Source organism: Anomaloglossus baeobatrachus, chromosome 4 (genome assembly GCF_048569485.1).
Source record: "Anomaloglossus baeobatrachus isolate aAnoBae1 chromosome 4, aAnoBae1.hap1, whole genome shotgun sequence".
Lineage (NCBI taxonomy): Eukaryota > Metazoa > Chordata > Amphibia > Anura > Aromobatidae > Anomaloglossus > Anomaloglossus baeobatrachus.
The window spans coordinates 288,154,898-288,175,808 of NC_134356.1; the positions used below are offsets into that span (position 1 = coordinate 288,154,898).

The 20,911-nt window shown below is 40.2% G+C and overlaps 1 protein-coding gene across 1 annotated transcript in view; it reads left to right on the forward strand.

Moving 5' to 3' along the window:
* TRHDE (thyrotropin releasing hormone degrading enzyme) overlaps window positions 1–20,911 on the forward strand; it is a 1,371,551-nt gene that overhangs the window by 1,174,623 nt on the left and 176,017 nt on the right. Inside the window, exons 14-15 of the mRNA XM_075344896.1 lie at window positions 4,342–4,439; window positions 11,865–11,972. Of these exons, the coding sequence (XP_075201011.1) occupies window positions 4,342–4,439; window positions 11,865–11,972 (206 nt within the window). The remainder of the gene's footprint in view (window positions 1–4,341; window positions 4,440–11,864; window positions 11,973–20,911) is intronic.

Here is a 20,911-nt window from a genome sequence, read left to right on the forward strand (position 1 = left end):
TCACGGAGAACCTGGCAAGGGGATTTATTCGGAGGTCCTCCTTTCCTGCGGGAGCAGGCTTCTTCTTCGTTAAGAAGAAAGAGGGCGATCTACGCCCATGCATTGACTACCGGGGATTGAACCAGATCACCGTGAAAAATAAATACCCCCTGCCGCTCATCCCCGAATTGTTTGATCGGCTTAGAGGAGCTCGTGTGTTTACCAAGTTGGATCTTCGGGGTGCCTACAACCTGGTCCACATCCGCTCTGGGGACGAATGGAAGACCGCCTTCAATACTCACGATGGGCACTATGAATACTGTGTGATGCCCTTCGGCCTCTGTAACGCACCAGTAGTGTTTCAGGAATTGGTGAACGATGTGTTCCGGGACCTTCTCTACGTCTGTGTGGTGGTGTATCTTGACGATATCCTGGTCTTCTCTCCTGACCTCCAGACCCACACAGAGAATGTACAGCTGGTACTACAAAGACTGAGAGAGAATCGTCTGTACGCCAAGTACGAGAAGTGTGTATTCGAGCAGTCTTCTCTTCCCTTCTTGGGTTACGTAATCTCCGATACCGGTCTGCAGATGGACCCGGAGAAGGTCTCTTCCATCCTCAACTGGCCCCCTCCTTCCGGACTGAAGGCAATCCAACGCTTTCTGGGATTTGCAAACTATTATCGTCAGTTCATCCCTCACTTCTCTGCTCTGACTGCACCTCTCTCCGCCTTGACCAAGAAGGGGGCTAATCCAAAGGACTGGTCACCTGCGGCCGACGCCGCGTTTGGCTCCCTGAAACAGGCATTCGCTTCTTCCCCTGTGCTCCACCGTCCTGAGTTAAACCGACAGTTTACCTTGGAGGTGGATGCCTCTTCCTCGGGAGCCGGGGCAGTGCTCATGCAGAAGTCCTCCTCCGGGAAGATGGTTACTTGCGGTTTCTTCTCCAAGAGCTTCTCAGCGCCTGAACGCAACTACACCATCGGTGACCGAGAGCTATTGACAGTCAAACTGGCTCTGGAGGAATGGCGCTACCTTCTGGAGGGAGCAGTGTACCCTGTGATCATTTACATGGACCACAAGAACCTGGAATACCTGCGGTCCGCTCAGCGACTAAACCCACGGCAGGCCAGGTGGTCCTTGTTCTTTGCCAGGTTTGATTTTCAGCTCCATTTTCGACCCGCGGACAAGAATGTACGAGCAGATGCTTTGTCCAGGTCATTCATGCCCATGGAGCAGGAGGAGGAGACATCCCAGCCCATCATCTGTCCTAGTAAGATCATTCCGGTGGCTCCTGTCACCCTGGCCCAGATACCGCCTGGGAAGACCTATGTCTCTGAGACTGACAGGCAAAAAGTGTTGCACTGGGGCCATGCCTAGAAAATAGCCGGCCATGCTGGTCAGAAGAAAACATGGAGTACAATTGTACGTCACTACTGGTGGCCATCCCTTCGCACGGACGTCGCTTCTTTTGTCTCAGCCTGCTCCTCTTGTGCCAGGAACAAGACGCCCAAACACCTGCCATATGGTCGTCTTCTGCCTCTGCCTATACCCTCCGTTCCGTGGCAACACATTGCGATGGACTTTATTACGGACTTGCCCCTGTCCTCCGGACACACAGTCATATGGGTCGTGGTGGATCGGTTCTCCAAAATGGCTCATTTCGTCCCTATGGCTGGACTGACCTCTGTCCAGGAACTCGCTGACGCTTACATACAGCACATCTTCCGGTTGCATGGCTTTCCATCACACATTGTGTCCGACAGAGGAACTCAGTTTACCTCCCGCTTCTGGAGGGCTCTCTGCAAACATCTGGGAGTGACTCTGGACTTTTCTTCAGCCTACCTTCCTCAGTCGAACGGCCAAGTGGAACGAGTCAATCAGATCTTGACCTCCTTTTTACTTCACTACGTTAACGCCCATCACGACGACTGGTCCACGCTTCTTCCTTGGGCTGAATTCTCCCATAACCACCACGTCAGTGAGACCTCCTCCAGCTCTCCCTTCCATGTCGTTTACGGTCTTCAGCCTTCCGTCCCATTGCCTGTATCCTCTTCCTCAGATGTCCCTGCTGCTGATGCTGTAGTCCGTGACCTTTCTACAGTTTGGGACTCTGTCAAGACGTCCCTTGGACGTGCTTCCCTGCGGATGAAGAGACACGCAGACAAGAGGCATCTGGATCCTCCGTGTTTCTCTCCAGGAGATCTGGTCTGGCTTGCTTCCAAGTACGTCCGATTGAAGCTACCTTCATACAAGCTGGGTCCTCGCTACATCGGGCCGTTTAAAGTCCTCAGCAAGATCAATGAGGTCTCCTACAAGCTGCAGCTCCCGGCCATGATGAGGATACCCAACTCCTTCCACGTCTCCCTGCTCAAGCCGGTTGTCCTTGGTCCCTTCTCCGCTGCTGCCAGTTCTGCTCCTCCTCCTATTGCTGATGATAACATCTATGCGGTAAGGGATATCGTGGCCATGAAAACTGTACGGGGCCGACAGTTCTTCCTGGTGGACTGGGCAGGGTATGGTCCTGAGGATAGGTCCTGGGAGCCCCGGGAGAATGTGGGTACTCCTCTGATCCGTGCCTTCCTGTCCCCGTTGCGGGGAGGGGGGCGTGGGGGGGGTACTGTCACGCTCCCCGGGTCCCCTGCCTTGCTTCCCAGCTCCCCTGCCTCGCTCCCCGGCTCACCTGCCACGCTCCCCGGCTTCCCTGCCTCGCTCCCCGGCTCCTCTGTCAGGCGTCCCCCGCTCCACAGCCTCCAGCCCCCATCACCTGCGGTCCCTAGGCGGCCCGGTCCCCGCTCCCGGCGCCCGTCGGCAGCTCTGCTCCAGGCCGGCTCCCCTGCCTCCTCTTCACCGCTCCCTGCCCTGGCTTCTGGCACCCGGGCCTCGCGCATGCGCATTAGGGCGTGCGCGCGGTCATTGACCCTTTCTTAAAGGGCCAGTGTCCTCCAACAGGATATTGAAGGATCAGGTACTGGGTATATAGGGGATCCTTTCCAAGTGGGCGGGGCCTGTTCTTCGTGTTTCCTAAGCTAGGAGTCAGGTCTCCTTGTGTCTGTGATATACTCACCTATCTCTCTCGTAGAGCCGCTCCTGCCTCGCCAACCGGTCCTGACGATACCTGAACCCCGAACGGTGACGGCCTGCCATTCCGTCAGTTCCTGCCATCTCCGATCCCTGTAGTGACCCGCCTTCTCGCTCCATTGGTTCCGGACTCTGCCTGACGACATCTCGGCCTCCGAACCTGAGCTCCGTCACCCGGACTACCATCAGAGACCCCGTGGTCCCAGGGACTTCTTTGCTCCACTCCTCTAAACGGACTGTCCTGCTAGTGCTCCGGCTACCGGGCACCTTGCCCTCGGTGAGGTGTTCAGCCCAGTGGATCCACCTCCTGGGTCTGCCCGTCCACCTGGCCCTAACAACTGCCCCTTCTGAGCCGTATTACCCCCTCCTCTCAGCCTGCAGCATCTCCGACCAGGCTTCTTGTGTACCTCCTGAGCCATTCCAAACACCTCCGCTCTCCCCTGGAGAGCTAGTATAAGACACACTAGGATTATAAGATGGACCCTCATTTTAATATTAAAAATCATATTTTCCTTTTTTCCTCCTCTAAATTTTGGATGGTTTTTACAATCTGTTGCATCTTAGAAAACCAAAAATTCTGTATGTTAGAGGTAATATAATAAAACCACATCAGCGTACAGCTCATAAGTTAACATCTCAAATATGACCTGCAGCACTTGTATTACACAAAATACATTTTATAAATGCAGTGAAAAAACATAAGCAAAGCTCTATAGCATCAAATAAGAATTTAGCCTAAAAAGAAAAAATATATATAAAAGGAAAAGACCTTGTTAATTGCTTCGTATGATGACAATTCTGACATGCTTAATAGATTGTATCAAACTGAACAGAACAAGAAATATTGTTCAAAACAAGTCAGAACACGCAATGGCCCCTAATCAAAGATTGAATGTTTCAGTAAAGCAGAAAAGTGGTTCTAAACATTTTGTGTTGTTGCCTTGCTCCCCAAAATATACACAGGGACATATTGCATAAAGACCATTTCAGCATTAGAAGCATTCTGCAAGAAGGAGACACCATTAAAAAAAGATATGAAAAGACTATTTAATAGCTACAAGAAACAGTTAAAAATTATTGTGTGACCAAATGTTATCAATATGGCTGAAATTTTGCACATTTACTAAACATTTTACAAATTATACCATAATTCTCGCTAAACAGTGGCATATAAAATGTAGTATTTATGAAGAAAGAGAAATGATATTTGCTTTCTTTGTATATTTATATGAAGTGCATAGAAAAGAAATAAATACTTAATGCAATATGTATGTTCTTTCAGGAATATGTATTGAAGCAAGTGGCCACAATGTACTTCCGACTCGGATGGCCGGTTAATGGACACAATGGGTCAATAATCCAGACGTCTTACCAAACAGAGTATGACATTTTATTATTCACATAATAAGAAAAGCTAAGAGGAAAAAGTGGTTATTGTGTTGCTTATGTTACCTTGTAATGTCCTACATTGAATTCCTTGCATTTAATGTGTCCTTATTCTCAGAAACAGTTTCCTGCACTAAATTGCAAATAGAGTGGAATATTTTCCTGATTCTCTATCATTTACATGCTCAAGTTCAGAAAATATTTTGACAAGGATTAGTCAGAAGCTTTTTGTGATTTGTCTCTTCCTATGTTTTCCTTCTTCTCACATATTTTCTGCTGTAGTTACTCTTCTGAATCCTAAGGGAGTTTATCTTTTATACTAAGCCATACAATAAGCTTCAAAAGAAGAAAGCTCCATTAGTGTTACACAGTGTGACTGTAGCAGCATGATGCACCTTTTCTCCTGTCTTTCCTGTTTGATATTTCATTTCTCTAAGGCCCAGCATCTTTGAGATTTATATTCCCCTGCATGACATTTTTAAAGCAAACAATGTTCTGCTTATCTCTTGAGTTACGACCTCAAAGTGATGTTGAGATTTGAACTTATGCTTATCGCTGAATACCAGAATGCTTGTACATACACTGAATGCTGCTTTCAGTAACATTGGTGTCTCAGATATACTTATTTTTTATATATAGTCTTTCAATTCAATGAACCTTTGATTTGCCGTATCACAAGTCATACATCCAAAATACACTAGCGTATACTCATATCTCCAAATTTCATTCATAACACTTAGATTGAAATCAATATTTAGCTTTTTTAACAAAAAAATAGACTTTAATAAAAATTAAATTACATTTTTCATATAACAAAGAAAAAATTACACCATCAATAATTTATGTTTTTGAACAGTTCTATCAAGTTGCTAGTGTCTGTGTGTGTGTGTGTGTGTGTGTGTGTGTGTGTGTATATAGCGGGTGATATAAATATTGAACACATCAACAATTTTCTAATCAAATATATTTTTAAAGGTGTTATTGACATGAATTTCTTACCAGATGTCGGTAACAACCCATCCAATTCACGCAGGCAAAGATATCAAATCATAAATGTACATACATTAAGTTATATATAATAGTGAGTAATGACACAGGGAAAAGTATTGAACACATGAAGAAAGAGAGGCGCAAAAAAGCTATGGACCAGCTGAACTCTCAGCAATTACAAAGCAATCCTGCCACTTAGTGATAGATAATATCAGCTGGTTCAACTGATGGCCTATAAAAAGGTGTCTCATTACAAAAGAAACATTTTAACATTTTATGATGGACAAAATCAGTGAGCTGTCTTAAGAGCTTTGCAATTTATTATTTCAAAACATACTGATGGCATTGGTTACAGAAGAGTTTCTAAACTACTAAAGGTTCCTGTGAGTATTGTAGGCCATAATCCTGAAGTGAAAGAACATCAATTCACCGTAAACAAGACATTAACAGTTGCAGCCTGCAAGATCTCAGACAGAAGTGAAAAAAATTATCAGAAGAGTTATCCAAGAGCCAAGAACCACCCATGAAGAGTTACAGAAAGACCAGGCATCAGCAGCTAAAATTGTTTCTAATAAAATAAGAGCAGCAGAAGAATTAGATTGTGAAGCATCAACCAAATATATCAAGAAGTGGCAGTAAGGTAGAAACAACTTATACTTGTTGTCAAAATAGAGCATTGTATATGCTGGTATTTATTTGATAAATTGCTGGATTAAATGCTTTCTCTCATATGAGGTCTACCCACTGGCATCTCTCTACTTCTAAGTGTTGTGTGTCATGATTCACTTGTGGCTCTGCTGCTTGCAGAGCCATTATATCCCGTGTATTTTCTTGTGGTCTATATTCTCTGGGTCTAGGCCTGGTGGGAGGGGCCTATTTGGTCATTCATCATTCCGGTGATTGCGCTACCTTTTCATGGAGCAATTTCACCCAGAACACCACCAGTGATAGTTCCTGCTCTGCAGTGTACACTTCTGGTCTCGTGAGTTTTTTCTGATCTTGTCCCACTACCTAGTGTCCCATCCACTATCCTCTATTCCTTCTATCCTGTTTTTCCCCCTGACTCCTTGACCCTTGGCTCATTTTGTGACCCCAACTCCGTTCTCTCCTCTGTACCTGCCGATACCTCCAGGCTTCCGACCTTGGCTCTTTCCCTGACTACAGCTCTGCTCCCATTCTGTACTTGACGATATCTCCAGGCTTACCAACCCTTGGCTCACACGTGATCTCAGCTTCTTTTGCTCTTCTGTACTGACGTGACTTCCCGGCTTTTGACACTCGGCTTAATCAACTATTCTACACACTGTCCTCATCTTGGTACTTATGATCTTAAGCGGGCAAGTGCCTCACTGGTGGTGAGTGTTATATTGTGTCTGACTTTTGCCTACATTGGTATTTTAATTATCTTAGTGAAAGTTAAGTTTTATTATTTTTACCTTGCTGCATCTTCTTGTTTTACAGATAACAATAAAAAATGCACTCAACCTCCATGGCCTGTAGGCACAATCACCACTCAAAAATCCATTGCTGAACAAAAGGCAGAAATCCAGCGCAGTCCCATATTAGATAAAAAAATTTCTTCTTTATTCATATAAATTCAATAAAATCCAGGAACATACAGCAAATAATTATGGCTTTGCCCAGGTCAGAGCGACGCATTTCAACAAACTGTCTTAATCATGGTTTCACAATGGTCTGACCATGATTAAGACAGTTTGTTGAAATGTGTCGCTCTGACCTGGGCAAAGCCATAATTTTTTGCTGTATGTTCCTGGATTTTATTGAATTTATATAAATAAAGAAGAAAACTTTTTATCTAATATGGGGCTGCGCTGGATTTCTGCCTTTTCATATACTTGGTAATTCCAAACCTCCAGTGCACCTGACCCTTCACTACAGGACTGCAGCAAGTTGGTGAGCTGATACATTTTATACATTATTGAACAAAAAGCATGTTCAAGCACCTTTTAAGTTTGCTCAACAACATTAAGGGGTACTTTGCCCACTATGACATCGCAGCTGCGATGTCGGTGGGGTCAAATCGAAAGTGACGCACATCCGGCGTCGCTGTCTATGTCGTAGTGTGTAAATCCTTTTACATATGATTAACGAGCGCAAAAGCATCATTGCTGTATGATCGGTGTAAGGTCCGAGACTTCCATAATTTTGCAGCAGCGACGGTACGATGTTGTTCCTTGTTCCAGCAGGCAGCACACATCGCTGTGTGTGAAGCCGTAGGAGCGAGGAACATCACCTTACCAGCATCCCGGCTGCAATGCGGAAGGAAGGAAGTGGGCAGGATGTTTACGTCTATCCCTCCTCTCCTATTGGCCGCCTGCCGTTTGACATCGCTGTGACGCCGCATGACCTGCCCCCTTAGGAACCAGGCGGTTCGCCGGCCAGAGCGACGCCGCAGGGCAGGTGAGTGCATGTGAAGCTGCCGTAGCGATAATGTTCGCTGCGGCAGTAATCACAAGATATCGCTGCTGCGATGGGGGTGGGTACTATCGCACTTGGCATCGCAAACATCGGCTTGCGATGTCGTAGTGTGCAAAGTACCCCTAAGGCTATGTGCGCACTTTGCGTTTTTCCATGCCTTTCCGCAGCGTTTTCAACTGCAGCGTTTTAATGCCAAAATGCATGCGTTTTGATTCTCCAACAAAGTCAATGGGAAAGTGGGATTTCTTGTGCGCACTATGCTGTTTTAAACGCAGCGTTTTGGATGCAGAAATTTTGTCAAAAACTCAGCATTTAAAGAAACAACATGTCAATTGTTTTTGCCATTTTGACAGCATTTTGCTATCATTAGAGTCAATGAGAAGTTGCAAAACGCATTCTACATGAAAATTCTAGCGTTTAACATGCTTTTTTGATTCAGAAAACATGCATTTTTGACAAATTAAATGCATGCGTTTTTGACATTATATTTAGGGCATGATATGTCCCTTTACACACACACATAGTCCGACAATTACATTTATGAAAATCAATAATTTAACGTTATTTTATACATAAATATTAACACATAGTTATCTTTTTAATAAAATGTGTATGATTTTATTCATAATGTTTGTTATAATTTTTTTCCCTTTTTTTCTTAGTTATTGAATGTTTAAACTTTATTTAGCAGTGTATTTGTCTTCAAAACATATCTGACTTTAAGCAATGAAAAAGCATGCAAAACGCGGTAAAAAGGCGGTAAAAATACAAGCGCATTTATAGCATTTTTGTGGTCAAAACCAAATTTGACAAAGACCATTTATGCCAGAGAATGCGTTTAGAACTACAACTACCTAGACGTAAAGTGCGCACATAGCCTTAGACAAGCCTGTAACATACTGGGAGAAAATAGTCTAGTCAGATGAGACCAAAATTGCATTCTTTGGTTGCCATAATACATTCCATGTTTGCAGGCCAAAAGGCACTGCATATCACCCTAAAACCACAGAAGCAACAGTGAAGTTTGGAGATAAGAAGATCATGATGCGGGACTGATTTTCAGCATACGATACCAGCAAATTTCATGTGGTTTAAAGGAGGATGAATGGACAAATAAATTGAGACATTCCTAATAAAAATCTGCTGCCATTTACCAGGATGATGAAGATGAAATGATTGTGGACATTTTAACAAGACAGTGAAAGAAATAAAACTGCTTGGATGGCCCAGCAAATCCCCTGACATGAATCTATTAGAAAATATATAGAAGTAACTAAAGCTCACAGTTCACAGAAAAAGCCCACGGAACCTTCAAGATTGAAGAGTGTTTGTGTGAAAGAATGGTCCAAAATGACATCTGAGCAATGAATGTGACTAGTTTTTCCACACAGGAGGTGTATTGAAGCTTCATCACCAACGAAGGCTTTTATACTAAGTATTAAATAAATTTCAGTAAGAGTGTTCAATACTTTTTCACTGTTGTTTCATTTCTCATTATTACAGATCACTAAATTTATGGAAATCTGTGGTTTAAATTCTTTGCCTGTGTGGATCAGATGGGTTGTTATTGACATCTAGTGAGAGATGCATGTAAATATCACAATAGCACCTTCAGGTCACAGCTGCGAAGCTGAGGGTGGGTGCTGCAGAGGATAGGGAGGGGTTAATCCCCCCATCTCCTCCATTGTCAGCCTGTATCTATATTGCACTGTACTGGGATAACATCCGAGTGCAGTCCGATGTATCTCTCACACCCATTCACTTGAATAAGTTCCAGTGATATGGCTCTCGCAGAAAATCACAGCATGCTGCCGCTTTTCTCACATCCTGAATCTGTATACGAGAAAAGCTGACCAACTGCTCGCCCTCATTCATTATCATTGGTCAGAGTGAAATGCGAGATTTTCTCGCATTGCACTCATTCGATTTCAACGCTCGTGTGAACGTACCCTTAAGGGCATAAATTTAAAAGTTAGAACATAAGAACATTTTCAATTTTTTTTTATACATTATTGATATTTTCACAAATAGACCCAAATAATATCAACCAAAATTGACCACTTCTATGATGTACAGCATATCAAAAAAAATTCTCAGAATTACTGGGACACATTGAAGTGTATCAGAGTTATTACCTCATAAAGTGAAACTGATCAGATTTAAACAACGTATAAAGTATCTCAGTCCTAAAGGGGTTAATATGACATTAAAAATAAATACTACTGAGTCACTAAAAGTGCCCACTGCTATGACGGGTCCATAGAGACTCAGTTTGCTGCTGTTTGCGAGGTGCATAAGTCTAAAGGTCGCTTTACACGCTGCAATCTCGCTAGCGAGATCACTAGCATGCGTACCCACCCCCATCGGTTGTGCGGCATGGGAAAATCGCTGCCCATGGCGCACAACATTGCTCGGACCTGTCACACTACTTACCTGCCTAGCAATGTTGCTGTGACGGGCGAACCGCCTCCTTTCTAAGGGGGTGGCTCGTTCGGCATCACAGCGACGTCACTAAGTGGCCGCCCAATAGAAGCGGAAGGGTGGAGATGAGCAAGACGTAACATCCCGCCCACCTCCTTCCTTCCTCATTGCCAGCGGCTGCAGGTAAGGAGAGGTTCCTCGTTCCTGCGGTGTCACACATAGCCATTGTAGCAGCAATGATATTTGGGAACTGGACAGCATGTCAGTGAGCAATGATAAGGTGAGTATTTTTGCTCGTTAGCGGTCGCTCATACGTGTCACATGGAATGAAGTCACTAACGAGTCCGGATGTGCGTCACGAATTCCATGACCCCAATGACATCGCGTTAGCGATGTCGTTGCGTTTAAAGCGGCCTTTACTCTGTGTTGGTAATAATAGTGGGCTTATTATGATGTCATTCTCTAAAAAAAGTGAGAGAGAAACAAGTCAACTCAATATTTATCAACTTTACATGAGACAACAACCCATGGATGTCATATGATGAACATTTTCTCTAACGTTAAGTTTTATTCTACTATCTAAAATTCTTGTTCCAGTTTTGCTTGTTCCTGATTTTTTGTGCTGGTGGTGAAAATTCAGTTAGAAATGTGTCGATCTAAAATAAATTGAACTAGCACATTGTGCTTGTTTTATGATTGCTCCCCTATGGTTTGCTAAATTAATATCAGGTTTGTACAATGACAAAAGCCCTAAACATGCCTATAAGGCAAAGTCAATGATATAAGTGAAATCTTTCGCCTTCACATATCAGGATTTGATGACTACTACAACTACAATTGACTGCTAAGAATATTTTGAGTTTTTGACAAGTGCTCAGTTGAAGACATTGTTGCTTTAAACTTTTATCCTAATGTAAAGCAGCAGTGCTTAAGTCTTACTTTCTACACAGAATATTTACAATTTGCTAATGTATTTTTTTCTTAGCTGTTGTTTGGCAAACAGCACATTTAAACAATAAAAGAACGTAATTAAAATCAGAATTATGGCCTTTTCAAGCCGTAAACTGTAATTTGAATATTTTACCTGTGAGGTTCATAAAATGCAGAGTATTATCAGGAGATAAATATATTAATGAATATTGGAGCTGCTCATTGCTAGTCGTTAGTTCAGAAAGGAGCATAGAATGTAAAATAAAAACACAGGCACATGTTTTTAGCAATGACAGAAGTAATTACAATTACGTAATATGGAAAACAGAAATTTTTGAAAATGTAGGCATTACTGTATCACACAAATGTTTCTAGTAACAATAGTATTTTTGTTGCAATATTTTACTAAAATCATTCACTGGGGAGCAGACAGAAAAAGGCCCCTTTGGATGAATAATGGGGAAACTTTGATCAAAATGCACAATTCCACCTTTTTTTGGAAGTGAAAACGCCCCCTAACTCTTAGGCGCCTATGCAGCTGCACATGTTGTACCAATGATATGTGCGCCTCTGTACTGGGATTAGTACCATTTTCCGGAATCTACATAATTACCTTTTTTTTACCCTTTTTTCTACTAGGGAACTAAGAAGAGAAGTTATAATGTTGGCTTGCAGTTTTGGCAACAAACAGTGTCACCAAGAAGCAGCGACAATGATCTCTGACTGGATATCTAGTAACAGAAATCGGTGAGTGAGACATTAACTAATAATAAAAGAAAGCAAACTCCATGAAGATCTGAATGTGTCACTATTTAGTTATGTTCACATGACCCTTTTATTGATCCAAGTGTTGTCTATGGAAAAAAAACCCACTGTTTTTCCATAGACAACATTGTTATTTTAGTGGACTGATCAAATGAGCTTTATTTTTTTAACATACACCTAATGTCCGTGTGAAAAAAATGTCCTTGTGCTCTAGTTTCTTCAACCTATTCAAATTTATGGATTCTCAAAACATTCACATTTGATATACAGATCAGCCATATAGCTCCCAATTTATGTGAATACAATGCTATTATTAACATAGTAAACTGGTTTTTTTTGTCTTGCAAATTTTATTCACTAGTAGTATACAGTGTGTCCACCCATATCCTGTCCACAGCCATTAACTTGAGAATGGCGGCAGCTATAGGCATAAAAGTGATGTCTAGGTATAGTAAAGTAGCCATGTGCTACGCAATGAAACCACCTATAGCGCTACCTGGTGGAAAACAACGGAGTTAGCATTTTTATCTCAAAAACGGAATGAGATAGAGAAAAAAATTGAATTGCAAAGTTGTAGGGCATCATCAATTCAATATGAATCGACACCTTGCATACTATGAATTTAATATCCCATATTATGCTCTGAGGTCTGGAGAGACCCCAAACCATAATAAACTTAAGGTGTAAAAAAATGAACAATCCTTAAACTCATCTAAGAACTCGGTGATCCTGCCCCTCTGCTTCTCATTGTCCCCGTCCACTCCTCAACACATCCTTATCACTGCTACAAATGCTGAATCCTCCTGCCTCTTCACTTTAGGCCATGAATTCAAGCCCTGATACGGGTTGGAAAGTTTCTGTTTAAGTGCATTTAAGGTCACAACGTCGTTATGTCACGCTCCGTTTAGCGTGGATGTACAGAATTGTCCCTGGCCATATTAAAGCCATATATCTCAGCCTTGCATGAAGAAGCCCCAAGATTTAGGGCTTGCGGTGGTTATAAAAAGATGTTATGATGACGGACAAGCACTAGTGTAGAGCAAAGAGGCTGAAGAGCTAAGAAGTAAGGTAGGTATACTTTTATTTTTTTTTACCCTTTTGATGGCCCTTTTGGGGTTCATAAAAAAGTGGTTAATGGCTGCCATTTTTCTGAATCTGCACTGAAGTGAATTGCAAAAATTCTGTATTTTGTGAACCTTATTTTTGTAATATTCAAGTTTCTTTTCAAATACAAGTTAAAATAGGCATTATGAATGAGACTCTGCTCTCGATGCTTGAAATAGAAACATGTTACAAAAAATATACTATTTTTATTGTCGCTTGACTGATCTTGTCGAAAAGGTTGGAAACTGGTGATATCTATTTGATGGGTTCTTTTTTTCAAATGAAGTTCAAAGATCTGGATAAAATAAAGGGTTGTGGGTAAACTTTAGAAGCTTGCACGGTAAGGTAAAAGAAAATCAAATCTGCTACATAATAATGGTTCATCTGGTTCCAACTCAAAAGAGAACTTCAAACAAAAGTGTTGATGTTATCTTGATGTTAAGTTGTCCAAGTCTTTTTGGAGCCATTAATTGTTAATGAGGAGACGAGCTCCAGAAGAGGGCTATTTAATAGTTTGCTAGCTCTTCTAAAGTATACTCGCTACCTCTGAAGATATAACCAGTCCTTAAGGCCATTTTTTAGTTAAGTTGAACTTTCGAAGTTTTCCAACTTTATTGCTTTGAATCAATCCATAAAATTCTATATTTTACATGCGACAAAATGAATGATTTGTAAAGTAATATTACTATGTTCGTATCCCACTTTTAAACTCTGTTGAATTTTGGCTTGGCTGCCACTATTGATGGAGTCTTCCTATGAATATTTTTTTTATTAAATGTGTGTATATGTACATGTAGTGGGAATATATTAATATACTCATGTATTGCTGCTCTCTTTGGGATCCAGCACCATTCTGCTTCACTTGTCAGTGATGCCACTGCTCTTGCAGACTCTCAGGGTTACACTTCGCTCTGCGTAACTTTTACAATACCACAGAAAGAGAGAAAAAACGATCCAAAGTCCAAATAAAGTGCCAAATAATATTTTTATTTTTATTGAGCAAGCAAGGGGTTAAACACCATTAAAATAATCACATATTAATACCCGGATGTATTCAAACGAACCAGTATTAAAGCCATAATTAGTTGTATTGCTAAATTTACCTCTGTGTCCTCTGATGGATAATAGTTATAATTCTATATGTTAACAATTGTATAAATAAATAAATACAAATACAATCGTTTTAAAAAAGAGGAATCACAGAGGTTCACAACGCAAAAGATTTATAACTATATAATATAATATATCAATTAGCTAAACCACATAACAGTGTAGCATACCATACATAACTCTCCTACATACAGTAGATCCAGACTATAAGAGGTGGTGACTCAGTGACCTGTGATAGCATTCTCCTATATATGGATAAGAGCAACATCTGATGAGGAATTCAAAGAAAGTTTTACCTATGACAATGAATCCAGATTCGTTATAAGTCTGAGCACAGCCGGGTATATAGGACACCCTACACGTGTTTTGGCACACGCCTTTGTCCATTGACCCGGCTATGCTCAGACTTATCACGAATCCGGATTCATTGTCATAGGTAAAACTTTCTTTGAATTCCTCATCAGGTCTACCATAAGCATCTCACTGTTAAGTAATAGTGTTAAAATGACAAACTATAACTGTATCTCAAAGCATTACGCAACTGAATGTTGGTTCAAGTCCCCTAAAAAAACAAAAATGAATATTATGTTAAAAGTGATTTTCCTTTGTTATGGCTTTTGGCTTTGACCTCAAGTCAGATTGTGGAATCATCAGTGAGGCCTAATCAGAGAGGTAGGCTTTGTTTAAGAGAAGCTGAGATGGATATTGATTCACACAAATACTGGGCAAAAGCAATTATCCTTATTGCAATGGTAAGCAGGCACCTTATACCAAATTAAAAACAAAGTGATATGTCATTTAAAGTTCCCATGGGAAATTCCTCAAACCCTTCCTTTCAGGTGTTAGTTGTCATAACAATCAATTCATCCATTTCCCAGCATACTCCCTATTTCAAAACCTTGGATATAAGATAAGTAATTAGACAAATTTTCATACTAGAAAACTTTCTCAAATCCATCCAGAATGCAGCAGCCTCTCCAATTGCTACACTGATGCTTCAACTCTGTGCCAGTCACTGCACTGGTTATTCATATGCCCCAGAGTCCAATATAAACTTATAACTCTCTTCCACAAAGCTCTCCATAGCTGTGTACTATCCTGCATGTCCGCCTTCATCTCCATTACCATACCACATTCTGCTAAAGACTTAAGAATAACATCCTCAATAATTCTGACTCTTCCACCTCACCAAGACATCTCACGAGCTGCGCCAATTCTCTGGAATGCACTACCTAGGTTTATTCAATTAATTTTGAAAACCCCCAGTGTGCTGTTTTCAAGTGTTGTCTTTGCAAAATGTTCTTTCAATTTTGTCCCGCTTGGCATCTAATTAGACACCTTCTATGCATTTAATAACACTCTGTATCTGTACTTGTACATATCTGGCATGGTGACTTGTTCATGCAGCTTTATTTGAAAACCTTATTTATTATTTACTTGTTCTGTCTCCCCTATTTCTTCATATATTGTAATCTTGTGAGCAGGACCCTCACTCCTCTTGTGCTTGTAATGTCTTATCTTCTTCCCTCTGAATTGTAAAGTGGTGTGCATTTTTCCTCCAATTTATGCATTGCAAGTGATGAATTAGGTAAAAATATCTAAAAAATTCTAAACCCTGCTGCCAGTGGCAAATAGAAACCAAACAGGTGAACGCAGAAAATAGACCTAGAAAATACACAACTGGAAAGATAAAATTGGTGCAACTCAAAACAGCGCAAAACAATAAAAACTTGACAATAAACAATTGTTTTTTTGTCTATCTCCCTCATTGTTTCTCAGTGTTTGAAGCTTATGATATCTGGGAAAATATACACATTAAGTCGTTGCAGACCTTAAAAACTTGAAACTGATGATTTCTATGGGATATAGGACCAATTTTGTTTAAAAGTGTTAATAAATTAAGTCTTAAAAGTAAACATAGCAGGGTCTTCTCAGATTCTGCCTGACAGCAGCTAGAGTGCTTATCCCCAGGTATTGGCGTAAACCAAATACTCCACCTATGGGGAGTGGCTCAAAGAATTCTCCCCTCTATCCCCCCTGCTACTGTCCTGTTTGGGTGGTATAAGGAGAGCTACACTTTGACATCTGGTAACTTCCATTGGGCTACACTCAGGGCCTCCCCCGGTTCCGAGAAGCAGATTATAGGGTGGCACCAACTTCCTCCAGCCCTTGAGTTACTTGGTTACTTAAATATATACATTTATTTTTCTTTCATAGTTGGGTCATGACATCTATCATACACATGCGTGGCTTATGAAACGTATTCTTGTGTTGAATGTACCCATTTATTCCCTACTATAGGACCTTGTGAGGTCCATGTGTTTTTGGAAAATGCAATAAATTTTGATTAATTATAAAATTAAACATACTTATTGTTTCCAACAGAATAACTGTCATTAGCTTATATGGGCGATAAGGTTAGTTTTGCCATCAGACACTTTTTTAAGGTCAATATTTTTAGGCTGTAATAAATAGCAGTGCACATATGGCCTTTAACTCTTAATACTGAATAGTACAACAGTTCTTGGAAATATGATATAATTTTAGTTAATAGAAAACATACAAGATATCAGAGCATTCCTGCATATCAACTGCATATTGATTTGTCACGTTATTCACACTGCATGAATTCTGTAATTTATCCATATTTTTTAAGAAGTCAATAAAGTATTGATTCGTGCTTTTTCATGCACACTGATACCAGTAATGGGGTTTAATACGAGACATATTAAACATAATTGCAGATTTAATCGGTAATGGAAACACTAGCATGTGTGACATGGAGCATACAGTGTGGTTTTCTAAATGCAGTCAGCTATTTATTTCATTTTACACTAATCAATACTTGTACACATTTAAGTTTTCCAATTGGTTATAGCTATACTAAGCTACATAGTGAGGGAATGTAAAAAAAATTGTCAGCTCTGCAAAAATGGAGTTGTATGAACTGAAAAAATGACCCATAGTGTATTGAGGTCATACTTAATGGAGGAAAATAACACTTTTGGACCATATCCAATAGCATAGACACTTAAATCAGACCTGTCACCTTTAAAATGATGTCTAATTTAAGATACTTTCCCATCTCTCAAGTGAACTTGACAGACATCTGTCTCTTTTCTATTTTTAATCCCACTATGTAACTATATTATGGTCTAGGAGACGTTGGGCCATTTGATATATTTGCAGTGCACATTTTTTTATTAATTTAAAACCCCTAAATATAATAGGTCCATTGGTGGCCATAATTACTATTTCATTTAATTACAAATGCTTATTGAATTGTTACGTGTAAAATACGCATTAATCTAACATAAACGTTCCCACAAAGCTACAGTTAGGTTCAGAAAAATGTGGACAGTGATTCAAGTTTTGACATTTTAGCGGTTTACCAAAACATATTCAAGATAGTTATACAATCAATATGAGCTTAAAGTGCAGACTCTCAGATTTAGGCTGGAGTCATACTTGTGGGGAACTCTCTGTATTTATTCTCAGCAAGTCTTCTCTTTATGTCAGACTTAGATACTGAAAAAACTACTTGCTGGAGAGTGTTCCTCACTTGGATGGATGTTGTGATTGGGCTTTTCTTCACCACAAAAAGTATTCTGCAATCACCAAAAAATTGTTGTCTTCATGGACGTTCAGGCCTTTTTGAGTTCCCAAGCTCACTGGTGCCCTGTTTTGCTTGCAAAATGTACCAAACTGTTGAATTGGCCACTCGTAAATTTTGTGCTATCTCTCAAATGGATTTTTTCTTTCTTTTCAGCCTAATGATGGTTTGTTTCTCTTCTATTGGGACCCCATTTGACCACATGTTGTGGGTTCACAGCAACAGCTTCCAAATACAAATGATGCATCTGGAATCACCTAAATATCTTTTACTTGCTTAATTGATGATGGATTAATGAGGGTATAATCCATGCTACGTATTAAAAGCTTTTGAGATAATTGTCCAATTACTTTTGATCTCTTGAAAAAGAGGTAACTACATATTAAAGAGCTGTAATTCCTAAACTCTTACTCCAATTAGGATGAGAATACCCTCACATTAAGGCTGGAGTCATACTTGCAATGTCTCATGTGTAACTCACGTGAGTCTAGCATCGCATCACACGGGACGGCCGCACTCTCTCCAGTCAGGAGCGTCTCAGCTGCATAGAAATACATACAGCCGACCTGCTCCTGTCAGGAGAGTGTGTGCCTGTGCCGGGTAATGCGATGAGAGACTCACCTGAGTTACACACGAGATAGTCGCAAGGTTCTAACCATTAATAAACCTTAAAAAATAGAAAGGCAATATTAGATTTTGCCCCAAAATCAAATAAGCCATCCCTGTTCTGGAATAGCTTTCTTTGGACAGTTGGAACTGAGATTTACCCTTATTAGAATGATGGGAAGAAGAAAGTATTAACCTCTTAAATTCTGCTGTCAATTGAGACAACAGTATCTAAGAGATTAAAAGAAGGTTAAAAGACCCCTTCTGGCAGGATCAACATGCTGTGATGGTAATCCCAGATGATGCTTGTTGCCATGGTGCCTAGAGGTATTCTGATGACCCAGAGTATGGTAGCCTGTAAGATACAGCTACAAATGGAGTCATACAGGCTGTGTTAGTGAAACACTGACAGGTCTCCTGTGTTAATGTACAGAAGTGCATGAGACGAATGATCAAAGTGAAAAATATTCATGTCCCACAGTGGATCTAAGTGAAAAAGTAAAAAAAGGGTTAAATTAAATGTGTATAAAGGATATAAAAACACACAAAACAGTGTGCAAAAATCAGGAAAACCTGTTTTAACATTGAAAATGCTTAAAACAAAAATTAAAAAAAGTACACAATTGATGGTAGAATGTCTGGAATTACATGTTTTTCATTACATAAGGCTAACACCATAATACAAAAAAAACACCAAAAATGTCACTTTTTCACTATGCTGACCCACAAAAAAAGTGAAAAAAAGGAGATCCAAAAGTCATATGTAAAAACAAAATGGATTGAATACAAACTCTAAACCGTCCTGCAAAAAACAAGCCCTAATATAGCTCGTTGGGAAAAAAATAAAAAAAATACAGCTCTCAGAATATGGTGATGCAGAAACGAATTAATTTTAGCAAAATATTGGATTTAGTCTGTAAAAGTAGCAAAGCATAAAAAAGTGATATAAATCTGCTATCTCTATAATTGTACTGACAAGAATACATCAGTCTAATCACTTTTACCACTCGGTGAATTGTGCACAAAATAAGAAATAAAAACAAATAGTGATATGCTGGTTTTTGTTCATTCTCCATCTAAAAAAAATCTGAATAAAAAGCGATCAACAATGTTACAAACCACAAAATGGTATAAAAAAATCTCCAAATCATCAGGCAAAAAAGAAGCACCTATAAAGCCCTGTTTTCAAAACAACAAAAAGTTACAGCTCGTAGAACATGACAATGAAGTAATGATTTATTATAAAAAAAAAATAACTTGTGATATGACTAAACAGAAAAAAAACTTTACAAATCTGGTATTGCTTCAATCACTCTGTCCTGAAGAATTAATTTGTTTTATTACTTACAGTATACCGCATGGTAAACAGCACAAAAATTAAATTAAGATCTATTCTTGTTTTGCTGTTTATTTATTTATTCTGCCTACCAAAAATTGGAATAAGGCTCGGTTCACATTTATTCTGCGCTCTCCGTTGAGCTCTTACATTAGAGTTTCCCTATAAATTCCCAAAACCGCAATTCAGACAAAACCCTAACACTTTGGACCCTATGTGGTCTGTGTTCCTGCATTGTCCCATCAGTGTCTATATATGACTCAGAGTGAGTGTTTTTTTTCAGGGTTTCACCAGAATCACATTTTTGTGTGACTTACATGGAAACCCCGATGTAAGTGCTAGCGTAGAACACAAGAATATGATACCAGCCTTATAATGAAAGCAATCAAAAAAAGTTATGTATCACAAAATGTTACCACTAAAACTCCTAAATTACCCTCACAAACCCATCCCTTACTCAGTTGTGTCATCTGTCAGTGGAAATATAAGGGATTCCTAAATTAATGGTAGAACAAAAACTCTGGAAAAGCACCTGTGTCTATAACCCAAATAAAACCCAGTGAAATCTCTGTTCCCAAAACCAAATGCCCTCCTCCTGCTGATCACCACTATGCCTAAACTGCAGCAAGTGGTCCTGTGTGTGGCTCTATTGTATTGAACGCACACTTAACAATGTATGGCTTGCGTGTCTACAGAAGGACAAGCTGGGCACAATGCATGGGCACCAGACTGGCATGTTTGCAATTCTCCAGGAAAGAAATCATGGCGTGGATGTTATAATATAGTCACGCCAGCCATAGATGAATTCATTGAGTGATGAAATTTCTATAAGGGGTCATTTGGGGGGCTTTCTGCTGTTCTGGCACCTTAAGGGCTTCGCAAATGACAGCTACAAACTATTCTAGCAAAATCTGTACTCCCAAAACCAAATAGCGCTCTTTCCTTTCTAAGCCCTGCCATGTGCCAAACAGCAGTTTTTGACCATATACAGTATGGGGTATTATTATATTCAGTAGAAATTGTGTATTAAAATATGCGTTTCATTTTCTCCTATTATTCCTTTTGAAAATTCCAAATTTGAGACTAAAACAACATTATAGCGAAAAAAAGCATTTTCATTTTCACATCCACATTTTAAAAAGTCTGTGAAGC